The 23,565-nt window shown below is 60.2% G+C and overlaps 3 protein-coding genes across 6 annotated transcripts in view; 2 read left to right on the top strand and 1 right to left on the bottom strand.

Annotated features, from left to right (window-relative positions):
- SLC38A10 (solute carrier family 38 member 10) overlaps nucleotides 1-16,276 on the top strand; it is a 38,894-nt gene extending 22,618 nt beyond the window's left edge. For both annotated transcript variants that reach the window (XM_082326857.1, XM_082326858.1), the window contains 6 exons: nucleotides 1,064-1,217; nucleotides 7,603-7,773; nucleotides 8,064-8,543; nucleotides 9,120-9,227; nucleotides 12,395-12,574; nucleotides 12,905-16,276. In XM_082326857.1, the coding sequence (XP_082182983.1) occupies nucleotides 1,064-1,217; nucleotides 7,603-7,773; nucleotides 8,064-8,543; nucleotides 9,120-9,227; nucleotides 12,395-12,574; nucleotides 12,905-14,082 (2,271 nt within the window). In that variant the 3' untranslated portion in view covers nucleotides 14,083-16,276. The remainder of the gene's footprint in view (nucleotides 1-1,063; nucleotides 1,218-7,602; nucleotides 7,774-8,063; nucleotides 8,544-9,119; nucleotides 9,228-12,394; nucleotides 12,575-12,904) is intronic.
- Nucleotides 16,277-17,053: 777 nt separating this feature from the next.
- NDUFAF8 (NADH:ubiquinone oxidoreductase complex assembly factor 8) lies at nucleotides 17,054-17,584 on the bottom strand. Its single transcript, XM_082327069.1, has 3 exons — nucleotides 17,465-17,584; nucleotides 17,249-17,359; nucleotides 17,054-17,136 (listed from the first exon to the last, which is right to left on the bottom strand). The coding sequence occupies exons 1-3, from the start codon at nucleotides 17,543-17,545 to the stop codon at nucleotides 17,116-17,118; spliced, it is 213 nt and encodes a 70-aa protein (XP_082183195.1). The 5' UTR covers nucleotides 17,546-17,584; the 3' UTR covers nucleotides 17,054-17,115.
- A 473-nt stretch (nucleotides 17,585-18,057) lies between these two features.
- On the top strand, nucleotides 18,058-23,502 carry TEPSIN (TEPSIN adaptor related protein complex 4 accessory protein). 3 transcript variants are annotated; one of them, XM_082327052.1, is made up of 13 exons: nucleotides 18,058-18,110; nucleotides 18,483-18,555; nucleotides 18,723-18,814; nucleotides 18,979-19,072; nucleotides 19,294-19,361; nucleotides 19,518-19,596; nucleotides 20,006-20,077; nucleotides 20,656-20,862; nucleotides 20,982-21,156; nucleotides 21,451-21,564; nucleotides 21,788-21,866; nucleotides 22,042-22,176; nucleotides 22,465-23,502. In XM_082327052.1, exons 1-13 carry the CDS (start codon nucleotides 18,069-18,071, stop codon nucleotides 22,954-22,956), a joined length of 1,722 nt encoding a protein of 573 aa, XP_082183178.1. In that variant the 5' UTR covers nucleotides 18,058-18,068; the 3' UTR covers nucleotides 22,957-23,502. The 3 variants fall into 3 exon arrangements, with proteins under 3 accessions (XP_082183178.1, XP_082183179.1, XP_082183180.1); XM_082327053.1 differs by lacking the exon at nucleotides 21,451-21,564 and having other exon boundaries at nucleotides 20,490-20,862; nucleotides 22,465-22,875; XM_082327054.1 differs by lacking the exons at nucleotides 20,006-20,077; nucleotides 21,451-21,564 and having other exon boundaries at nucleotides 20,490-20,862; nucleotides 22,465-22,875.
- The last annotated feature ends 63 nt before the right edge of the window (nucleotides 23,503-23,565 follow it).

The following is a 23,565-nucleotide window of genomic DNA, read 5'->3' as shown; positions in this document are numbered from 1 at the left end:
CAGCACAAACTCTTGCAGGCTTTCTCCTACCAGTCGTTCACAGTGCCGTTGACGCGTTGACATGCAAGCCAGGTTCCATGAGAAGCCCTTACTGTGACAACCGCAATGATTAACTAGGTAAAAATAATACATTAGAGTTTAATTAAATCTCCCCCGTCAGTGTTGCCGGCCAGCAATCCATCCGCTCGACTCTTTGAACTGGTACCGCTCTCGTCTGGAGGCGCGGCAGGCGTTTGGCAGCCCTGACACCGAACACGGCAGACGTTCCTCTGCCCCTGTTGCCATTGCGCATCGTCTTGCTTGTCCTTCTCAAGTTACCCTGTGAATTGCTAGCTCTCCCAGAGATTTATTTTTTTTTTCTGCAGTCAAAGGCAGAGAGATTTTATTCTTCCTTAAGGCTCCTATGAAATTAGATCAACTTATCATTAGATAACAAGGTGTAGAAATGTTCACGTTCTTATTTTTGAGTTGGAGAAATTCGTAGAGCCCTTCCCTCTACAGGATCGAGATTCTGTCTTTCTGTTTTTATTCTGTTTGGTCCCAGCTTTCTGGAAATCAGTGAGGATTCTTATCAGCTTCTTGAGCACTGGCCAGCAGGACTTGGGTGTGGACACCTTATTCTTGCTCTCAAAAATAAGAACTTTTAAACACCTCCCTAGAAACCTTTCTAGGCTGTAAACAGGTTGGGCACCTCTGTTCTCAGCCAGACCTTGATTTCATGGTGTTCTAATGTAGTTGCTGGACTCCTGTCTGCCACATGCATTTTTCTGTCCTTACGGCTTGTCCACTTGCTTTTGAGCCCTTCTGACATAGGAGTTACCTTTTCAAGAGCTTCCAGTATCTGAAACTCTCATTCGTGTGTCTCCAAATACAAACCTCAGCCAAAACTTACTGTTTTTTCTTTTTCGCCTCTTACATTTCTCTCCTCTTCTCTTGCTCTTATTGACATGTGTAATTGCACTGAGCTTTGAATTGTTTGGAGACACTGTTTGCATGAAGAATGCTGCACAGAGCGGTCCCGTTTGTTTTGCTGTGCTAACTGAAGCTCTGGCATGTTGTACAGATTATACTGTGGATTGGCCTGGGAATACTGGTTATTAGTACGTATACCACCTTGTCTGCAACAGAGGACGCCCCTGTGAAGACAGAAGTGGTGGCCTTGGAGCACCTGGATGGAGAGGAGAACAGAATTGACCAGGATTCAGTCAAGATCCCAGGTATGTGTCTGTTTGAGTTGTGCTTCCCACCCCTGCTCCCAGCTCCACCTCTTTAAAAAAAAAAAATACATTTTATTTAAGAAGTGTGGTGGAAGCAGGGTCATTTCCAGGCAGCTCCGTGCATCTTCACAGTATCCTGGGGACTTTTCCCAAGAAAGGCTGCAGTTTTGCCTTCTGGAAAAACCTGGTGCGAGCTCCCGTGGTACTTTGTGGAAGCTGTTCTTTTGGGAAGGGAAAGGGTGCAGGGGCTGGGGTCCCCTGTAAGGACAGAGCACAGGTCTCCCCGTTCGGGGTGGTAAATGCAGCTCTGTGAGCACAGCCCAGCGATGGCTCCGCGCTGGCCACCTGTATGAGGGGTGTGAGTGGCCAAACAGGGCTGCTTTCACCATTTCTGCCAGCGCATTGTCCGCGGTTCCAATAACAAGCCATTCATTGCACTCAAAGGTATGTAAATTTATGGGCGCTGACTTTTTTTAGTTGTGAGGATATAAATTTGGATTCGGTTTTAGCTCTGACAAAGCCTGTGATTATGCCTCAGCTTTGTTTACTGGTTCACGTTATTTATTATTTGTTTACTGTGGCCGTTGATAGAATTACGGCCGATCCCTCCCTTCCCCAGCTGCAGGCTTGCCTTGCAAGGCCATCGCTAGCAGGTGTCGCCTGACCCTGTGCTGCCCCTCATCTGTGGCTGTGTCCTGTTTCTTTATTTTATTTTTGTGTGGTTCTGCTCGTGCTTTTTTTTTTTTTGTTCTTCGGGGAGCCTTGAAATATCCTCACAGAGATTGAGAACGGAAGCGAGAAAGGGGCTGTCTCTTCTGGAGATTATCCTCCCTCCTGGTTGTTGGCTGCGCTCCTGCCGAGCAGCTTTGAGTGTCTCCGAGACACCGGTGCTGTCGCTGATAACATTCACTCCTGGGTTGCTCCGTCCCTGGCAGCGGTGGGGTTTTATGTGTTTGTGCTCACGGTTCACCCGAGGCGTGCGTGCCTTCTCAGGCACTAGGATGCCCGTGAACTCTGAGCAAAAGATGCTCTCAATCCCTTAATCGTGCACACTCAGCAGGGCTGGGAGGAGGGATGCAATTGAATTCTTCCGTCTTGGTTAATTTTGGAGCAGTAATGGCCAAAGAACAGCTGCTCGTTTCAGGAGGAGTCGCTAATGACACGTGTTCTTGTGACTGGGAAAATAAAAAAAGTCCCATAAAAGATGGTGTCCGCTGGAGTTTGCTAAATCTCTTCTCCACTTCTTCTCCGCGTGAGCCGGGGTGGCAGAGCAGGACGCCTACGTCTAATTGTCGCGGAGCGCAGCGACTCCTCGGTCGCCCTGCCCTACCCACCGCGTGTACCCAGAGCTCGTCGGCATTAGCCCTTATTGCGTGGTGCTTGCTGCTGGATTAAATAATCCTACCTGGGAGGAAGGCGGTTTTAGTGCTCTTGGTTCGTAAACTTCCCAGGGAGGAGCTGTGCAGCTTCTAACGTGCTGATGAGCATCTGCCCGGGGAAGGCTCAGCTGCCCTCCGAGTCCAGCGTGGGTCCCTTTCGTAGCGGGGGGGCTGCTGGCTCTGCCCCGGGGAGCGGAGCCTGGCCTGGGTGCTCCGTCCCCTGGGAGGAGGAAGCAGGATGGGGCCGGGGGAGATGGAGCTGGGCAGAGGAAGGGGGACAAGGACCTCGCAGGGCGGACGGCGCTGGGGGAGCGGCGGCAGATGGACGCGAGGCCGCCCTGGGAGAGCCACAGTCCCTCTCTGCCGCCGCGAACCGCCCCGCGCCTTGGATCCGTGCCTCCCTGTGCCTCTGCAGGATGTCGGCTTGACTAGCAATGAGAGGCATTAAATGGTGCCCTTCTTCCCCCTCGCCGCTCCCCCCTCGTCCTCGCCGGCTTGTTTTGCAGAGGCAGGAGCCTGCAGCCTGGAAAACACTGCAGCAGCTGCATCCTGTCATTCAAGGGGCGCGCAGGATGCGGGCCGCCCCGCATCACCTGGGTGCCCTCCTCGGCACGCATCTGGTTCGTATTCCTCGCACGGGGCTTTAGCAGAAACACACGGCTTCTCCCCGGCTACCAGCGGTGGGTGCTCAGCCCTTCCCGGGGCGGAGGGTGCCTCCGTGCCCCTTCCCCGTGCCCCCCCCGGCCGGGAGCTGCCTGGCCGAGGCAAACCTGGGGGCTGCGCGGGGCCTTTTCCCAGTCCTGCCTTCACCGTCTGACTTTTGCCTGTCAGCATGCGAGAGGAGTTTTATTGGCCTCTTTGATGTTGTGGAGACCAGAACTGTACAGACTTTCATTAAAACCCTGCCCCGTGGGCCCTGGGATTATGAATATTAGAACATTGCCCTTTTATGTGAACACGTATTGACCAGCGAACTCTGAATAGTGTTTTTACTAACGACACCCAAGTGCCCATTACAGCCCCTGCCTGTATTGCTTGAGGTTTACTGTCAGCAGCTCTTCGGGAAAGGTATAAAACCCCTTTCAGAAACATTCTGCCGCTCCATGCAGCGTGTGTGCCTATGTTAAAAGGTTGCTAAGCTGCCTGTGAAAGCTCATGAAGGCAATTATCCATTTAAAAAAAAAAAAAAAGCTAATTAGGCAATTTCTCTCTGTATTTGAAAGCACCCTAGAGGGTCTCATGGGGTGGATTAAGATTTTGTAATATTTTTCAGCTCCTTACTTGATCATTGCTGCTTCGTTTTCCTCCTCTGGTGTTGTGCAATATCGGGTAACAAAGACCTGATTCACTCTCCTTATGCAAGAGCGCCCTTTCCCCGGCGCTCCGGGGAGCCCGCGTGCTTGGGACCCTTCTCCATCCATCCCACGTGTCCTCCTGGATGCGGTGATCTGCGTTATACGGACTTGGGCGAAACTCTGCTCTGCGTTTGGCTTCTCCCTGGCTGCCGGCGTGTAGCGGGGCACAATGCCGAGGGCTCCTCCGTCCCTGCGCTGCATCTGCGCGTTTGGCCCCCCAAAAAAAAGACCTGCCTGGCCGCAGGCTGCATCCCCGCCGGCGTTATTAGCCAGAGCAGCCCTGAACATGTGTGAAACGTGGATTATGCACAGCTCCTAATAGCTGCAGGAACAGCTTGACTCTGCTGCAGCTCTCCCTGGTGCTTTGTGCGAGCGAGCTTTTAATAGTGCCTGTGACACAGAAAAGGAACTATCAGCCTCTTGTAATTTGGGTTCGTTTTTACTGCTGGTGCGTCAGGAGACAACTGTGAACTAATTTCAGTGATGCCATTCGATAACCTTGTGAAATCTGTAACCGTTTCAGGGGGAGGGGGGCTGCGCGGGGCTCCCCGGGCAGGGCTTGTCCCTGCCCTGCTCGGGGGTGCGGGGCTGCTCGGCACGTTTGAGGGCAGCGGTTTGCCCCCGTCCCTCTGCCCCGCTTGTTCTTCTTCATTTTCCTTAGTACGAGCTCGTGGATCTTACTCTCTTTCACTGCGCTGAAGAAGCGATTTAAGCTGGAGCTGGACCAGCGCAAGCAGATCCTGAACCCCGTGTCCCTCGTCAGCCCTCAGCCGATGCTCCGGGCATTGCTCAGCCGCGCGGAGAGGGTGGCATCTCCTCGAACTCCCTGTGCTGTCCCTGGGGCTCCCGGTCCCTTTGCCCGATTCCCCTTGGCTCAGGGGGAGCGCAGCCGGGTCCGTCTTGCTGCCTCTGCCGAGAGCAGGGTGTGTGGACGCAGCTTTCGGCTAGGGTCATTGCTGTGGTGGACGAGAGCGATAGGAAAACCACGTGAGGAGGGATTTAATGCCTTTCTGGGACCATTGCTACTATCCGAACCAGGAGCCTGGGGGGAAGGGAAGCTTTTAGGTTGCTAATCATGAAATTTTATTGCAGCCTAGAGAGGCTGTTGGCAAACCACAACACATAGGCGCGCACACGCACGCACACACACAAATCAGTTGCAGAAAGCCCTGGTTTCCCTTCGCCGCCCCGTAAGCGTGAGTGGAGCTGCTGAAGAGCATCGGGAGCTGGGGCGGCTCGGCAGGACCCGCCGGCAGCAGGGGCTGCGCCGAGGCAAAGCAAACCCTCCCGGTGCCGCCTCACGCCCAGGTCCCGTCGTTGTAAGCCAAAAAGCTTTTACAGCCTCTCAGCCCTTGCCTGTAAAGTCCAACGCCACTCATAAAACATTAAGAGGCGCAGCATTACTGTAACGCTCTCCAAAGGGACCTGGAGGGCGACTAGACAGTTAGAGCGATTATTACACATCCTGAGCAAAATTGTTCTCTGCAAACCACATATAGCCCCTTATAGATTTCCATGCAGTGTGAGCGGTCGTTAATTCACGCCCTGATGATGAACTTAATTTTGTTTCCTGCTGAGCAAATGATGGCTTAGAGGCAACTTTGTCTTATTATGGCGTGGAGACTTTTATTTTTGTTTGTGTTTTGTTTGTGTTTTGGTCTTTTCTTGCATTGTTCGCAGGACGCCGAATGTGAGGCTGCCTCTTGATTTACGACTGACGTTTCTCCCAGCAGCGGGGCCTCCCCCAGCCCCTCGGTCGTGTCCTTGACCCACGGGGGGGTTTCACCTGCTGCAGGGTCCTCTGGCCAAACCCTGCTGTGCACACAGGGGTAGTTCTGGTTTTAACTCCTCCATTTCCCGCTTGTATGGAAAGCTTCCCCCTGTCTCCCCCCTTCCTTTTTATGTCCCCTCTCGAACATCGTCTTGCTGCACGGCTGCCTTGCGTCGTCATTCCCTTCTGCCGTGGGAACGGGTCTGCCTGCGTTGCGGTTCTCTGGATCCTCCGGTTTCAGATGCGCCGCAGCCTTCTCCAAATGCAGCCATCTCCCGGCTTCATGAATCAATTAACGAAAAACTTTCCTCCAATAGAGTAAATAATTTTTTGCTGCGAGGCCAGAATTTAGCTGGGAACATCCGCAGCCGTGCCGAGCGCTCCCCTCCCCGGCCTCAGCCTCCTGCTTCCCAGGGCCCCCTTCCAGGGCTGGGCACTGGTTCCTGCAGTCCATTTTTTCCTGAAAGGAGGAGTGTCCTGCCGTGACTTGCTGAACCCTGGGAAGTCCCTCAATGGAGAGAGGGACCCTTGGGTACCAGACTCGAATTTCTCAGAAAATCTGAGGCCTTTTCTCCTCCCACCATCATTCCCGAACCAAAACAACTTTGAAAGCCGGCCAGCCCTGGCGCACGTCCCTTCAACTGGGTGCGGAGCTCTGGGCCAGAGAGTCCAGGTTTCTGGAGAGATGCTGGGTCCTTCTGGCACGGATCCCTCTGGGCCAGGATTTTGTACTTATTTTGGGGTTTTTTGTGTGTGTATGTGTTTTTTTTTTTTTTGTCCCCCAACTTGGGTAAGGCCCACGCAGCTGAAGTTGTGGCAATCTCTTCTTTCCCATGAGTTCATCTTGTAATAAATCACACCAGCCCTGCGGAGGGGGAGGAGAAAATTGAAAGATGTTTATAGAATTAATTCCCCAAAGGAAATTGCATGGGGGAGGGCAAATGGGGGGAAGAGTTGGGAATTTTTTTTTGTTACAGAAGATAGATTTTTTTTTTCCAGAGTTTTTTTTGATGGAAAAAAATCTGCAGAACAACTTCAGTGCTGGGAAACAATTAGATTTCTTCCTCTGCTGCTCTTCTAAGGAAGAGTTCACTCCCTCTTTGCGCTGTGTGGGTTGTCTTCTGCCACCCTGGGGTTGGAAGGGACTGTTCCCATCCCGTTAGACGCGCCATGAATTCCACGTGGTTACTCCAGCGCTGAACCCTGTAACTGGTCTGACTGGGAGGCGTCTTCCAGAAACATCCCATCTCTTTGAGGCAGAGATGGGGAGAGTCCCCCGTCTCCCTCGGGAGTTTCCCCTAATGCCCATTTAATTGTGCTCCTCAAAACTTCGTGCCTTCTGCGGGATCGCACAGCTCTCCTTCCTCCCTCCCTCCCGCCCGTCCTTGCGGCGTTCGAAGGGCTGGGGAAGCGCTCGTGCACAAAAGGGAGGAAAAAATAAAAATAACGAGAGGTTTTGAGCTACTTTGCGGCGTGCGGCCAGCGCAGGTGGGAGCAGGAGGGTGATGGGGGGCTGTGGCCGGACCCCTCCTGGGTTTCTCCCAGTGCTTGGGGGGGCCCGGTGTGGGGGAGCTGGGAGGATGCTACCATCTGCCGGCGTGGGCTCGCAGCAGCAGCCGGCTCTGTCCCGGCCCTGCCTCGCTGCCTGGCCTGGGCTTCTCTGCAGGCAGCTCCATAAAAAGCCTCTGTAGGGAAAACAAACAGGCGACCCCAGAACAAAAGCCCCAACCCTTCCGTGCTGACGCTGGAGGGGAAAATATCTGCTCGGCTTGTGTTGGTAAAGGGGGTTGCAGCACACAAAGCAATTGCCTCGATCCTGCTGGTGGACTGACAGCGCAGCCGTGCGTAACCTCGTGCAATTAACTGTCCTGCGTTTGCAGACCAGAACCCGGCAGTAGAGGAGGCGGAGGATGACCGCGATAAACCGAAGCTGCTGGATGAGAAGGAGGAGATGGAACAGCCACAAATCAAGGTGCCCATGGAGGTACCCAAGAGAGAGGAGGAGAGAGGAAAGCTGGAGGAGAAAGTGCAGCTTGACCGTCCTGATCAAGGTAATGAGGAGCCCAGGGAAAGGGTGCCAGTTTTGGAGCTGGGAGGCGTATGTTGCAGGACTATTTCAGATAAAGATCCCGATTTCTGCTCGTTACCTCGTAGACTGAAGGTGATTTAGTATTTGATGCTTTTAAGGCTCGTTAGGAATGCAGCCTCCTGATGAGAAAGCAAAGGCAGGGCTGAAAAAGGGCAGCAGGTAGCTGGGTGCTGGGTGTGCTGTGAACCTGCTGCCTGTTCCTTTCTCCCACCAGTCTCGAGCCCCCTAACCCTTGCCTGTCCTTCGCCCCAGGGATTGCCCTGCCCGTGGGGGAAGCGCATCGCCACGAGCCACCCGTCCCGCACGACGAAGTCGTCGTGGACATGGGGCGGGAGCGGGAGGAATCTGATGAGAACAAGCTTGCGCCCGGAGGAGCCGACGATCGTCTGCTCAAGCCAGCGCTGGAGGAGCCCGCTGCGCTGAATCCCCAGAAAGAGGCACTTGGCCCGAAACAAGGGAAGGAAGTGATCGCTGAGAACCAACTGCGGGGAGGGACTGACGAGCCCGTTAAGAATCTGAAGAACGTCCTGGAGGTGATTGTGCAGCAGGATGGCAGGCCGCCATACAAAGAGCTGGAGCCAGACAAACAAGTGCTGGAAGCCAAGGCGCAAGCTGGCGTGCTGGACGGTGAGAAGAAAGCTGAGGCTGCAGGTGACAGGGAGAAATCAAAGCTCCAGCTCCCCAGGAAAGCAGAGGAGGCTGCGAAGTCCGTGGAGAAGGAAGGCGACCCTGGTAAGCTCCCTGCATGGCGGCTCATCTGAACAAATTCTCCTCTTGGCCTGTAATCCCCCCCAGCGACTGGGCAGTTTGGTTATTCCTACCTACATCCCAGTGTTTCCTTTTTAATTTCACGAGATTAGCATGTGAGCATGCACAGCCCTTTCAGCAGCTGTTGGGGAAAAGGAGGAATCTGGTGGCTTTGACAGCTACTATAATATCTGTCAAACAGTTGTTTGCTAGCCTACTAAATGTCAGGTGCCATGCTGTTCCTGTGCGTCTCTGAACTCACTGGGGACACGGAGCCGGGAGATCTTGACAGGTAACACATTGCTAAGTGCCCGTCTAAAAGCTAGTTAGAACCATTCTTGCATTTTAATTGGCTGAGGTAGTTAGCGCTGGCTCGCTGCCATGAGTCTATAAGATTGTTAAATATTTTTTTTTATTACTTCCCTTGCAGTCATCGGGTTGAATGTAAACTGTGCCGGCTTAGGCAGGGAGGGACAACACGATGTGGAGTCATTTTAGAGAACATCTGCTGCTGGATGGAGCGTCCTTATTGACTGCAAAGGTCTGTCGATCTGTTCGTAGGTGAAAAGCAGGAGCTGCCCCTCCCAGACAGAGCGGATCAGCTGGAGCCGAGGGAGACCCGAAACACCGAGGAGAAGCAACAGGAGAACGCGGGGAGCAAGCTGGAGGGTGAGTGTGCATCTCTGGGGTGTGCGGGGAAGGGAGGGCGCTGAGCTCCCCCGGCAGCCGGGGCTGCCAGTGCAGGATTTCTCTCTGCAGGAGGACTGTGCCAGCCAGCGCTGTTCTTGGCTCCTGCCAGCACATAGCTTTAGGCCGTAGTCACCTCCGCGACGGCAGCAATTAGTGCCTGTCTCCAGCGGGCTCACGCCTCTGGCGCAGGCCGGCTGTTCCACGGCGCGGCCCCTGGCAGGGCCGCTCGAGGACGTGAGTCGCGCTGGCACCCAGGCCCGGCTGCTCCCCGGCTTTGGCGGCTCGAGCGCAGGCGGTGCTGCCCCAGTGAGAGCGTGACCGGAATGAAACCGCTTGGCTTGGGCGAAACGGAGGGACACAGCAGCATGGTGGGGAGGTGGGCGGGCATCGCCCTACAGCCTCGCGGCGTGGGGCAGACGCAGGCTTTAGCGCACGGGGAGACCTGGGCACGTGGCCGTGCGGGGGAGCGGTGGCGAAGCCCCGTCTGCTCCTTCCACGGAGCCCCGGTGCTGGTACTGTGCGGTGAGCCCTTCCTCAGGCTGAGTTCGCTGCCTTAGACCTCTGCCTTGCGAGAGGGGTTGGAGCCTGAGCTCGGACTCGCAGCCTGCGCGTGCTGTGGTCCTGCAGCTCTTTGCCTCCGTGCCACCCCTCGGTGCTCTGGTCCAAGGTGATGGGCATTTGGTCCGATGAGCAATGGCAGCATGCAGGCTGGGGAGCGTATCGCCCTCCTCTTTGTTTGGTGGTTACATCTTGGTTTTCTAAGTATTTTCTTTCCATTCTGCATTGCAATGGGACTTTAAAAACTGAGCATAAAAAGCTAGTGGCAGGTATGGACTATAAGGACTCTTCATATTTCAAGAAGGATGAAGGGCCATGAGTTTCCATGGGGTTTTCCATCTCAGTCTGTGTGGGACTTGCCGGGGACGCTCTCCCATGAGGATGTCACCAAAAGGTGCTCTGGGCTTGTTCTGCTCCTCTGCCCAGAGCTGAGCTTCGTACCCGGAGGCTGGGAGAGGGTGGACGGGGTGAAAAGGCATCGCCGGAGCGAGGCGGTGGGCGCGTAGCTCCGCGGATGCTCTCTGCAAACAGCTGCCTCGCCGGGACCGTTGTTGAGTGCTCCGGTTGTAGCTGCCCTGGGCCATGTGAACTCAAGTACTTTCATTTTATAATTAAGATGTCTTTTATGAAGAGTGCCTGTTAAAATCCAGCCAAAGCACCGGCTGAGGCCTGCTTTCCCCACGATCAAAGGAGGAGCTGGGAGATAGCAATGCCTTTTGTTTGTATGGAAGAGGTGTGCTGCACAAATACAAGAGTTACGCGTGTTTGCAGAGCTCTCAGTGAGAAACGCTTTGATTTGGCATTAAACCTTTGCCTGCTGTGTGTTCAACCCAAGCATTCCCATGCCGAGCTGGGACCTGGCAGGCTTGGAGAGCGAGATAGTAGAAATGACTTCTGTTTTCATTGTTTATTCTGAGAAAAGTGCGAAAAATAAACAGATCTCGAGAAGTCAATTGCTCTCTTGAAACGACCAAATTCCCCCTCGCAGCCCAGCTTTCTGTAAACGGAGCGGAAGGGGAATTCCAGGGGCTCTCAGCTAATAGCACCATAACGTGAACTGGAAATATTTCTCTGTAATCACCTTGTGGGTGATGAGCGGGACAGGGGGAGGCAGTGCATGCTGGAGAAGGGTTAACCTGGGCAGCATCCCTTTTTAAGTTAAATGGCATTTTACAGGCTATTAATTTTGACATTATTTCCCGTGGGGCATAATAGTCTAGAAACACCTTCAGTTTCGGAGGAACGCTGCTTGTTGGTGTGGGAGGCAAGCGACACACAGGTTCATACCCTCCGGATACGATACGCTACGTCTGGGTGTCTGTCCAGGCGGAGAAAAGGCAGCAACGTTTCCGTGCAGACCTGGGACTCGTAGTTTGTGCGTGACGTGTCGCTTGCAGCGAGTGAATCAACATGAGTCACTTTTCTGCGTGGCCCAAAATGCGCTCCTCTGTTTTGTGTGACTTCGCGGCTGCGAAGGGCCGGTGGGCAGGGATTTCCTCCTGTTACGTGGCGCGGGGAGCTCGGTTTTATTGCGGTGTCGGCTCGGCTCGGCGGGAGGTGGGGCCGATTTTCTGTGCTGCTGTGGTTTCAACCTGCCTGACCACCGGCGCTGCTGCGTGCGAGAGTACTTGGCCGTTAAACCTGTGATTGCTGCTCGGGATCCCAGCCCTTTTGCCATGCTCAAAGCCAAAATCTTCGGCAGGATTGTTCGGTGGGTGTTTGCCTGCTGTGGGCCAGGCTAGACCTTCACTTGGCTGAGCCGGGAGAAGAGACAACAGTAGCCTCTCATCACTCTGGCTGTAACCCAGGCCTTGCCCCCTGAAAAGACCCAGCTCAGTGTCTGTACCTCATGTGTTGGGTCGATGTTTCCATGTCGGTTTATCCCCCTGTGCAGGTACTTTCCCTGTGAGGGCAGCTCCCGGTGCCGTGCCTTAGCTGACTTCTTCCCAGTCCTCCTAAACAGTTGCTCTTTGTGGTCTTTCCAGGCTCGGTTTAGCTGGGATGAAGTCTTTGCAGTGCATTCAGAGAGACAATCTAGAGAGCTGCTCTGCAGCAGCGCTGGGGCTTCCCCAGGCACCACAGGCAGCTTTAAAAGCAGCTTGTCTTGCTTGGGCAGCTGAGCCCCTCACTCTCGACCGACTGCTGCCGGTCCTGTCCTCTTCCAGCTCCTGTGCCAAGCAACCGCCTCGTCCTTCCCTGCGCTGGGACCCCCGCAGACCCACTCCCCTGTACCTCTGCAGCTCTCCTCTCTGAGCAGTTAATGACAAGACCTTGGTTTTAATTCCTCCACCCAAATCTTCTTGGGAGGGCAGTGTCCTGTCTTAGCACATGCACTGGTGAGCAGCCAGCCTGGGCTTTTGGCTGCCGTCCTCGGTGGAGGTACACTGGAGCGGTGCTGCCGTGGTCGCCGTCAGCGCCAGCGGCAGAGCTGTGCCGCGTCCTGCCCTCCCTCCGGGCGAATGGGCAGTGTTTGCAGAGCAGGACCTTCCTGCCGAGGAAAGCCCCTGCAGCCCCTCCAATGCTGAGAAATGATAAGTGACGGGTTTGGGTCATGGATATTTTTTTTTTCTTTTTTTTCTCTTTTCTAGAAGCGGGGCAGGCGAAACTGCTTGATCATGCTGTGCTGCTGCAGGTGATCAAAGAACAGCAGGTACAGCACAAGCAGCTACTTGACCAGCAGGCAAAACTGCTGGCTGTAATTGAAGAGCAGCACAAGGAGATCCACCAGCAAAGGCAGGAGGAGGGAGGAGAGGAGAAGCCAAAGCAAGGTAAGGACATCGCCAAAGAGCGTGACTCCTCCACGGGCTGATCGCTGCTCAAAGCAGCTTTAAAATCAGGCTGGGAGAGATCTGAGTCCCTTTGGCACGTGGCAGAGTCCACTCTGCAAAAGCCATTCCTGTGTCTGACCTCCGAGGTGGGGATGCCTGGCCCCTGATCGCAGGGATAACGCTCTCCCCCATGGCTCTCCTTGTTTTCCTGTGTGGCCGTTGATGGTGTGATCTCTTCTCCTGTCCCCTGTTGTGCAGAATGGTGTGGCAGGAGAAGGGAATCTCTCACTTGTAAGAAAAAGCTTTCACATGTCGGTTTTTGTTCTGCAGTGGAAACGCAGCAGGAGCCTGCCGTGCCTCTGTCCAAGAGCAAGGAGGACGAGGGCCTCGGAGCTAAGCAAGAAGCTGCTGCAAAGCCGCTCAGCAAAGAGCTGTTGGAGCAGCCCGCGCAGGGCCCGGGCAGGCAGCCTGCTGACTCCGTGGAGCAGCGCAGGGGGACTGCAGGAAAGCTGGAAGAGGCTGGGCACAGGCGTGAGATTCCGGGGGTTCCTCCCAAGGAGCGGAAGGTGCCGCCACAGGAGAATGACAGAGCTGTTAAAAATCCTGTGGAGAACTGGGATCCCCTTCCCGGGGATGCCCAACACATTCCAGCAGCCAGAAACCACCTAGAAAAGAAGCCCTTGGCGGAGGATTTAGGAGGAGATCATGAAGCCAAAGCTGGAAGAGACATCCATGAGAAGAAGAATTCCCCGAAAGCCGTGGAAGTAGCTACAGCTCCCATCCAAAGAGAACAGCTGGGGGCTGCCAAAGCTCAGGGAGCAGCAGGAAGGAGCCTGGAAAGAGACTCAGGAACAGACCTTAAAGCCAAAGCACTGAGTCAGGTGGAGCCCAAAGACCTGGCAGTTGCGCTGGACTCCTCCAGTAAAAGGAACGTGGCAGAGAGCGAGCAGCACCTACGGGAGCGTCAGAGAGGCGCAGACAGCGAGGGAGGCGAGGGTGCTGGCAGACGGCAGCAGGCCTTGCAGAGGGACCCGGCTGGCAAAGGGGAGGTAAAGGAAGAAGCTCCTCGGGAGAACGTGGTGGACGTGGCCCAGGACCCGCAGGGAGGTCTCCGGAGCAAGCAGAGGCATGGGGATGGGGGTCTCTCAAACGATGCTGAGAAGAAACCGGGTGCTGAGAACGCTCCCGCCCAAAAGCCCGAGAGAGGAGCGGCTGCCCAGGGGGACCAGAAGCTGGACCACGATGTCAAACCGAACCGGGACCTGAAACTGCAGGCAGACCTGGACCTCCGCCGGAGGAGGCGGGACCTGCTGCCTCCCGAGGAGGAGGAGGAGGAGGCTGCACAGGGGGCGGGGGTCTTCATTGGCCTGAACCCCCTTCCAGATGTGAAAGTAAACGACCTCCGGAGTGCTCTAGAGACACGATTAAACCAAGTTGCGGAGGGGGCTCAGCAGGTGGTCCACAGCCGGCAGATCAAGCAGATGACGCAGGGGGACGGGAGCGTGTGAGCGGGGTGGTCGCGCTCGGTGGGTGGCTGCGGGTGTTGGCCACAGGCACGAGGCTGAGGAGCTCCGTAGGGAAGGTTCAAGTTAACCAGCTGGTTTTTTGGCCGCTGTTGCTCAGGCAGTGGTTGGTCTAAGCCGGCAGCACTTTGCTGGACGCAGTGCTTGGACCCACGGGATCTCCTTGGACCTGGGAGCACCGTCCAGGGAGCTGTGGGCTTCTCGAGTCTCTGCGACGGTAGCACCTCCCTGCGTGTGCTTGCAGGTGGCTGAGGAGATGGCAACCGTGAAAGAAAAGCTCCTGCTGTCCTCTGGCTTTCAGAGGTTGCCGTCTGCCTTGGTTCCCTGCCAGGCCAGCTTTCAAGGACCTTTTTCAACATCTCATTCATATCGAATTGCCTTCTCCATCCGGCTCTCAACTCCCCTTTCAGAACCAAGGTGGTCATCCGCGAGGTTCCCCTGCCTGCTTGGAAAGGCTTCTGCCTTGGGTCCCTTTGCCCAGGCTGCACGGGGCTTCGGCGCAGAGGCCTGGGGCTGCGGGAGGAGGGGAACCGGGGACCGCGCATCTCGGGAAAGGCTTTATTCTGGAGAAGCATCAAGCGATGAGTTGAGGACCAGCTTAGCCAATTGCTCTGGTGTTTCTCTTGAAATGGGAGCTGTTAGTCTTGCATGTTTAGGAGATAGTTGTGGTTTAGGAACCTAGTTTAGTAGAAATGCTGCCTTAAACGGGCACAACTGCTGCTGTTGTGCTGCCTTTACTCCCAGGGATTTAATTGGTTGGCCACACACTAGCAATAACACGGAGCTTTGCTCTCGCCGCCCTCCCCGGATGCTCAGCTCTCATCTCTGCTTTCAAGCTTGACTTCTCCTGTCCAAAGTGCATTATGAAGCTCAACCCGGGGGGCTGCGAGCTGCCCCCCACCCCAGCCAGCTTGATTTTTCTGCAAGAGGTGACTAATTTGGGAACAAAAGACGTGGCTTAAAAGGGCGGACTCGGGGGCTTGGCTCAAGCATACCTACCTCTTCTCTCTGTAAGGCGGTGGAGCGTGTTTGTTTTGTGTGCGCTTCCCAGCCCCCCTCCGCGCCGTGTTTTACATCCATAGATGTCAGTGCTCCGCCCCTGGAAATGTATTTTTATGAGCGAGGAAGGGAAGAGCTGCTGTGAGAGCCCTGGTTCGTTTCAGGCTCCCAGACAGTGATTCATCCCTTTGTTTTGGGTTTTTTTTGTTTTGTTTTGTTTTTACATCCTGACTTGCGAATGTAAGAAATCAAATCCCAAAGCTCTCACTAGAATGGCTGAAATTTCCCAGCCTGGAGTCTACAGACCTCATCACTGTGGTGGTTTTTATATCCGTATCTCAAAGTGTCTTTGGTAAACGAGCCTCGTCGGGTTCGTGTCCGATGGGATCTCGCAGAGCCAGGGATGGGTCGTTATCGGACACGTGGGACTGCCACCCTGGTTCTGGTCACTCGGGAACTCTGCTGCCGCCTGCCCGGGACGTGTGCCTGTTGCTCGAAGGATGTCGTCTTAATTTCTCATTAAAATGACATGGAGCCACAGGGGCAACAGCCACGAACTTGGGCGTACTTCTGCAGGAGGACCACCCGCGCTACTTCCCCGTGACTGTCATGGCCTTAACCCTCAGGACTCCCCCATCGTACGAGTGAGCTTCTCCATTACGCTGTCTTAAAGCACAAGCAACGCGGCCGGGAGTCCTGGAGCCGCTCCGCAGCCGTCCTCTCCACGCGTCTGTTGGGGCAGGGACGGCTGCGGGCTCCGGAGCGCATCTCCGAGTCCTGCAGCGGGGAGACAGGCCCAGGCTTTGTCCCCTGCGGCACCGACCGGCCTTTCTGAAGCGCAAGGGAGCTGGAGCAGGGGCTGGATCTGCCCCTTCCCGTCCTTCGCTGCCTGCCAGGGTCTGTCCCGGGCAGCGAGGGCAGGGTGAGGGCAGGCTCCTGCCCCACGGGGTCAGACCTGCCCGTAGCCCCGACCTGTGTTTGTTGATGTCGTCTGTGTGAACACAAAGGACCAAAGACGCTCCTGACTTTCCTCGGCGGCTGGGAACGGCGCAGTGCGTGGGCACCCCCAAGCCGGGCTGGAAGCCGGCAGGAGCTGCGGTTGCCTCTGCCTGCCAGGGAGTGCTCGTACTGGGGTGGAGCGCTTGGCGGGAGAGACCGGAGGGGAGGCTGAGCTGATCAATAAAATAAGCTGAAGCATTTTGATCTGAATTCTCCCGGTTTCTTAATTAAAAAAAATAAGAGATCGGTAAGCCTTACCCAGCCACTGGGCTGCGGCTCCCCGGGGCGGGCAGCGGCGCCTGCCTCGCTCTGTACCTGCGGGGAGTTACACTGCGGAAGGAAAAGAGGCTTTTGTGCTTTCTTTTGAGATTTGCTCCTCCCTGGTGCTGGGGAAGAGGAGGGGAGGCTGCGATCTGGCGCACGGGGCCTGGCTTGGGCAAGAAAACACCTCGTTTGACATTCAGGGGATGAGGCCCCTGCAGCAGAGCTGCGGCCAGAGCGGGAGCCGGCGGCAGGGATGCGGGCTGCCTCCCCCAGGCACCCGGCCCTTCCCCGAGGTCCGGCCGCCCCGGTGTCTCGTCTCACCTCTGGGGCCGCGGTTCCGGCTGCTTTGGAGCTGGGAAACGGGTCCGAACGTGGGGCCGCAGGCAGCGAGAGGAGGAAAGGGGCCGGGGCTGCTCTCTCCGGGCCGGGTGGGGCTGTGGTCCCCGCTCTGCCCGCCCGGGCCCCCTCTCCGGGGCCGGGCCGTGGCCTCCAGCAGCCCCGGGGCCGGCGGCGAGCAGGGCCGGCCGGCGGCGAGCAGGGCCGGCCGGCGGCGAGCAGGGCCGGCCGGCGGCGAGCAGGGCCGGCCGGCGGCGAGCAGGGCCGGCCGGCGGCGAGCAGGGCCGGCCGGCGGCGAGCAGGGCCGGCCGGCGGCCCCGCCCCGCTCTTTAATTCTGTCATTTAAGGACAAACCGTGGCGGGTTTTTTCAGAGTTTTTATTTTTCCCGAAGCGTCTCCAGGCCGGTGCGCGGGTGTCGGTCACTTCGGCGTCGCCTTCGCCTGCAAAGAGTCGCGATTCAGGCCGGGCCCGGGCCCCGCGGGCCGCCGCAGCCGGGCCCGGGGCCGCTCCCCCCCGCTCCGCCCCGGGACCGGGACGGGGACCGGGACCTACCGCCCGGGCGAAGCAATCCTGCAGCGCCCGGAACTCCTCCAGGCAGGCGTCCCGCCTCAGCTCCGCCGTCCCGGCCGCCGCCGCGGCCACGCACCGCCCGTAGGCAGCCGCCTGCGGGGAACGAGAGGGAACCGGAGCGGGGCGCCGGGCTCACCGGACCCCGCCGCCCCTCCCCTCCCTGCCTGCCCCGGAGCCGGTCCCCGCCCGCGGCCCCACCTGCTCCCCGCAGCCCGCCAGCAGCGCGGGGAAGCGCCGCAGCCGCGCCCGGGCCCGCAGCCAGAGGCCCCGGCCCGACATCGCCCCCGCCGCCGCCTCACGGCCTGGGCGCCGCCATGATGAAGCAGCCGCGATTGGCCGCCCGCAACCGCTCATCAAAGAGTGGCGACCTCGCATTGGGCGTCGGTGGGGCGCCCGCCCCTCGGGCTCGTCGATAGGTGAAGTGGTGCGTCTATCAAAGCGCGCTCGCGCTCTGATTGAGTGATAGCGGAAGGTCGTCCCCTCCGCCTTCTCGGGTTGGTCGGATCGGCCTGCCGAAAGCGTGGATTGGTCACACGCGGTCTCCACCTCCCGAGCCCCTACTGATTGGTCGCTCGTCGCGGGCAGCTCTGATTGGCGGAGGTGCCGGTTGTTTACTTCCCCTCTCCCGCCCTTTTGCCGCCGGCGTCAGCCTGGGGGGCCACTTCCGCCCGGAGCTCCGCCCTTCCTCGCCGATGACTGGCCGAGCGGCAGCGCCTCGCACTCTCATTGGTGCGCAGCGCCTTCCGGGGGGCGGAGTCGTGAGGCCGCTTTCGGGCCGGGCAGGGCCGGTGCCGGGAGTGTCATGGCGGCGCCGCTGAGAGACCGGTTGAGTTTCCTGAGCCGGGTACGGGCCGGGGCGGGGAGGGAAGGGGGTGGGGGGCTGCCGGGGGGCGTGACGTCACTCCGCCACCCGTGATGTCATCGCTGCACCTTCCCATCTCCCACGCTGTCAGAGCCCGGGCCCCTGGGCCTTGCCGTGGCACCCCTTGCCCTGCCCTTCCACTCTGATGCCATAGCTGTGGCGTCACTTATTTCGAAGGCCGTGACGTCAGCGCAGCGGTGCGGTCTCACCGGGGTGGCGGGGTGGCGGGGGGGGGGCGGTTCTACGGTGGCCTCACGCCGCGCTGGCGGGGTTCGCGGGGCCGGGCCCCCCCCGGGCTCGGGGCCCCCCCGGGATCGGGCCCGGCCCCTCACCCCGTCCCTCCTCCTCCTCCAGCTGCCGGTGCTGCTGAGGGGCACGGCGGACGACGACGTCCCCTGCCCCGGTTACCTGTTTGAGGAGATCGCCAGTATCCTTCCGGGGAGCGCGGAGGGGCCCCGGGGCTGCTCCAGGCCGCGGGGGCCGGGCTGGGGGCGGGAGGCTGCGGGGCTGGGCAGGGGCGGAGGGGGGAGCGGTGCTGCTGCCCCCCGAGCCGGGTCCCCGCGGGGAGAGCAGGATCCCTAACCCCCGCCCCAGAGATCTCCCACGAGTCGCCCGGCAGCAGCCAGTGCCTGCTGGAGTACCTCCTCAACCGGCTGCAGAGCAACTCCTGCCACGTCAAGCTGAAGGTATGGAGGCGGCGGTGAGCGGGGGCGGCTGCTGCAGGTTCCCCCCGGCCGTGGAGGAGCCTCGGGACCGGGGTGATGGGCCGGGGTGTGGGCACAGCCGCAGGGCCGGGGGCTGGCGGGGCAGCCGCGACTCGGTCTTCTCACCCCGATCCCCGCGTCCGCAGGTGCTGAAGATCCTGCTGCACACATGTGCCCAGGGCTCCCCCCAGTTTGTCCTGCAGCTGAAGAGGAACGCCTGCTTCATCCGGGAGGCAGCAGGTAACGGGGCGAGGAGCGGGGGAGCTGGGGCAGGAGAGCGGGGAGCAGCTCTGCGTGGTGCTGGAGAGCTCAGCCTGGCTGCGGGAGAGAGCCCAGGGCGGCTCCCGCCTGTGGGGACTGCTCCAGAGGCTGAGCGCTGGCCGGGGCCAGGGTCCTGCCCCATCCTGCCTCGTGCCTGGGAGCCGAGCGTCCCCCAGCCCTCGCGACCTCATGCCTTGCAGTGTTCACTGGGCCCCCAGACCCCCTCCATGGCAACAGCTTGAACCAGAAGGTCCGGGCAGCTGCACAGGTGAGTGCCAGCCCTGTTCCCCCTGTGCCGGGCGGACCGCTCGGGCCCTGCCTGGAGTGGCAGGGTAGCTCTGCCTGTGAGACCCCCGCCTCAGGGCCAGGCCGGGGTGCTTGGCGCTCCCCAGCTCTCTGCCCACACCCCCGGCTCTCCTGGTAGGACTTGGCCAGCGTTCTGTTTTCGGATGCGCCGCTCCCCCAGCCTGCCGCGCTGCCTGCCCGTTCCCTGCCTCCTGCGGGTAAGTGCAGACCCCCCATGGCCCTGTCGCGTCCCTTGGGCCGTGCTGGCAGCGCCGGGCTGGTCCCTTCGGCCTGAGCGGTGGGTGTGCAGGGCGTCTGCTGGCCAGGGGGGCTGTTTGGGGGTGAGGACAGGGTGCTATGGGCCCCAGTGATGGGTGCCTGGCTGCTGCTCCTGCCCCACTGCGGGCCCTGGCTCTGCTCACTGAAGATGTTCTGCAGCTCTGGCCAGAGCAGGGTGCTGGGTCAGAGGGAAAAATGCGCCCCAGGGGAGCGGAGGGACACTGCCCTGGCCCCGGCTCCTCCCGACTGCCCCAGACCCTCCCCTGTGCTTGCAAGGGGCAGGAACAGCCCTGGAGGGCGACCCTGAATGCCTGTGCTCCCTCTGAGTGTGGCTTGTGCCTCCCCCAGGCATGGGCTCCAGCCCCAGCCCCTGCGGCTCCTTGCAAGGCTTTGGCTTCAGCAGTGAGAAAAGCGGCTCCAGTAAGTCCTGGCTGCGCCCTGGCCTGGTGCTGCCCCTCACCCCGCGCGGGTCCCCTGCTCGGTTCTGCCCTGCCTGTGCGTCGTGATGCCGCAGCCCCGGGGGTCCTGCCTGGGGTTAGACTGGGCTCCCAGCGTTTGGAGACGCGTAACCTGGTTGCCGGCTCTCTCGGTGGGCGTTTCTCAGCGGGTGTTTCTGGGTGCCCCCTGGGTGCACCCTTTGCTTTGTGCAGCCCTCCCTTTTCCCAAGCCATCTGATGGGTGCTGGGGCTGGTGGCGTGGCCATGGAGCTGGCAGTGGGGGGCTCCGCCAGGTCCTTCCTTGCTGGGAGGTGTGACAGGGACGTGGGAGGTCGGTTTGTGTCCCCTGTCCGGTCCCAGTAGCTCCCAGGTTATTCCTTGCCCCCCTTGTCCAGCCAGAAGTCACTCACAGCCTGGTCGTGCCTGCAGCCCGGCTGCTGGGGCCGCTCCTCTCTGCCTCCATGTCCCTGCCGTCCCCTCATGGCACCCTGTGAGGCGGTGGGTGCCCGGGGGCTGGGCTGGGCTCCCCAGGAGGTGCCTGATGCCCTGGCCTCTGCCCAGCTTCGACGGGGGAAGCCCTGCTCAGCACCATCCAGCGAGCAGCCGAGGCGGTGGCCCACGCTGTGCTCCCCAACCCGGAGGGGCCCCGGCCTCGCCGCAGGGAGCTCCACGAGGACGCCTACCAGCCCGTGAGAGCCCCCTCTCCCACCAGGAGCCCAGCCGGGGCTGTGAAGCCACCAGTGGCCACTGCAGCGCACAGCACCCGAGGTAGGTCCCCCCGCCGCTGGGCTAGGGTGGCTACTGGCTGGTGGGGGGCCTGGCGGGGGTCCCCATGAGGTACTGGGGCTGGTTTGGGGGTCAACACCTCGCTGCTGCTGTCCCCACAGTGAGCCACCAGCCGGGGCTGGCCGGGGGTGGCTGGGAGGAGGCGGACAGCGGGCACAGCTCCCAGGACTCCTCGCAGGGGAACGGCGACTTGAGCCGCACTTCAGACTCCTGCAGCAAATCGGGCAGCGACAGCCACTCCGGGGCCAGCCGGGAGCTGACCCACGTGGCCGAGAGGTGAGAATGGGCCCCTGGGGGGCCCCCCTTTCCCTGGGACCTTCCCAGATGCTTCCCCTGTGTCCAGGAACGGTGCCCTTGTTTTCCACACCACTAATTTGAGTCCCCTGGGCTGGATTCCTCCTGGCATGCTTGGCCTCCCAGCATGGGCAGCCCATGGGTGGGCAGAGCCGCAGGCAGGGGAACTGATGTGGGAGGGGCTCCCTGCCCGCTGGAGGGTGGTGGGGTCTGTGCTGGGACCCCAGGAGGGAGCAGGGCCGGCCCCTGTCCCCAGCGAGGCATCTCCCCGGGCAGGGTGGACGCTGACAGCCTGGGCGACTGCGTGCGGGAGGTGAGCCTGGTGTCGGCGCTGACCCGCGGCGCCAGAGTCTTCCTCACCAGGGAGGAAGCACAGCACTTCGTCAAGGAGTAAGTGCCCAAGGCAGACCGTGGGTGCTGCGGGGCTGGGCAGAGAGCGCTGTGGGGGCTTCGAGGGGCAGCCTGAGCCCTTCTCACCCGCCCTGGCTACCTTGGCCCAGACCTCTGGGGCTGAAATGCTGCCAGGCAGAAGGGCTGCCTGCTCCCGGCCAGCTCCCGGGGCTCGGGGTGCTGCGTGTGGCCGGCGGGGCCGTAACCCCTTCCCCTTGGCCAGGTGTGGGCTGCTGAACTGCGAGGTGGTGCTGGAGCTGCTCAGCCGGGCACTGGAGGACCCCAGCGACAGCGTCCGCATGGTGAGTGCGGGGCAGTCCCCGGTGTGCTGCCGGCACGTGCCTGCGGTGCTGCCCGCCCCAGGCAGTGCCGCTGCAGGCACAGGGCAGAGGGATGGAGGGGAAGAAGCGCCGCCGAGCTGGGGCTTTTCGGTGCCTGTCCTGCCTGCCGGGCTCAGCCGCGCTCTCCTCCCCGCAGAGATCCATGTGCGCCATCTCCTCCCTCATGTGCTCCGACCTGCTCTCCCTGGACCAGATCTTTGCTGTGACTCGGCAGCACCTGCAGCAGCTCAGCCAAGGCAGCCCCGGCCCCGTCGCCAACCGAGCAACAAAGGTGACTCCTGGGGTGTCCCCGTGCCCTCTCCCCGGGGCAGGGGGCTCCTGGGGACTGGCCTGCCCATCCTCAGGGACACCCGGCTCTTGGGAGTGGTTCTGTGTGTGGGAATCGTCTGCCTCTCCCGGGAGCGGGGAGCCTGGGGAGTGTGATGCTCCCTCCCCAGGAGACAAGGCTGAGCCCTGCGAGGGGACAGCGGGGCTGATTCCCAGCGCTGGGAAAAGGTGCCGGGGCTGGGCCCCCTTCCCGATGCCGCTCTCACTCCCACCCATCCCACTCTTCTCCCAGATCCTGCGGCAGTTCGAGGCTCTCTGCAGAGGTCAGCCCTCCCCAAAGAGCGCGCGTCCGGACTCGGACCCCTCCACCCTCGCCATGGGCTCAGCCCCGTGCACTGGGGACCTGCTGACGGACAACCCGCCCCTGGCAGGCGAGAGCATCCTCACCCCCCTGAGCGCAGCCCCGCTCCCTGTGGCCGTGCCGGCCCACGGCGAGGAGCAGGGGGTGGAAGCGGAGACCCACGGGCAGCCCGGTGCCGCGGTGCCAGCCTGCCCCTGTGAGCAGGAGGCGGCGAACAGGCTGGCAGGGGACACGGTGGGTGCCGCTGCGCCCTCCCGCAGCCTCTCCCTCTTCGCCGGCATGGAGCTGGTGGCCCGTCCCGGCGCGGTGCTCTGCCCGGACTCTCCGCCGGCAGAGCCGCGGGCACTGTCCCAGCCCCAGGACAGGCAGACGGACGCAGAGGGCAGCCAGCAGCCGTCGGCCTTCGCCTTTCTCAACATGTAGCTGCCGCCAGGCTCCCGGGGGGCTGCGGGGGCTTTGCCCTCCCTCCCTGTGGGGCCTGTCGTGCCATGGCCCCCCCGGGGGCTCCTCTGCGGGTGGCCAGCTGCTCCCACACCGGGCTCGGCGGGGATGGGGGCCCCACGCCCCCACCTTCCCCCGTGGCACCCCAGGAAAAAGCAAACGAGCAGCCCTACACGCTCCGTCCCACAGGGGCGAGGGAATTGGGGCTGCCAAGGGGACACGGGGTGTGACATGGCCGCAGGGGCCGGGGCTTTGATAAGGTTAGAGCGTCCCTCTTGCTGCCTTTTAGTTGCCAAAAGTCCCCGGTTTCCCGGGGCCGGTGGAAGGGCACGGCTGCTGGCACCCCTCGCTCGGCTGGGCTGCGAGGGGGGAGCTGGCGTGGAGATCTGCCAGGGCTGAGCTGGGGGGCGGTTTGGGGACCCCCGGCATGGCCGTGGGGCGCTCCTGGGTGGCCCACTGCCTCTGGCCTCAGCGGCTGCGGCAGGGGGGAGAAGGCGCCGTCCCCAGTGGGGCTGGGACCCACCAATAAACCCCATGCTTGGGTCTGGGAACTTGTGACTTCTTCCTGCGCCGTTGCTGGAGCCTGCCCCA

The sequence above is a fragment of the Platalea leucorodia genome, assembly GCF_965183815.1.
Source record: "Platalea leucorodia genome assembly, chromosome: 14".
NCBI classification, from domain to species: domain Eukaryota; kingdom Metazoa; phylum Chordata; class Aves; order Pelecaniformes; family Threskiornithidae; genus Platalea; species Platalea leucorodia.
This window is presented reverse-complemented; position numbering and strand designations above follow the sequence as displayed.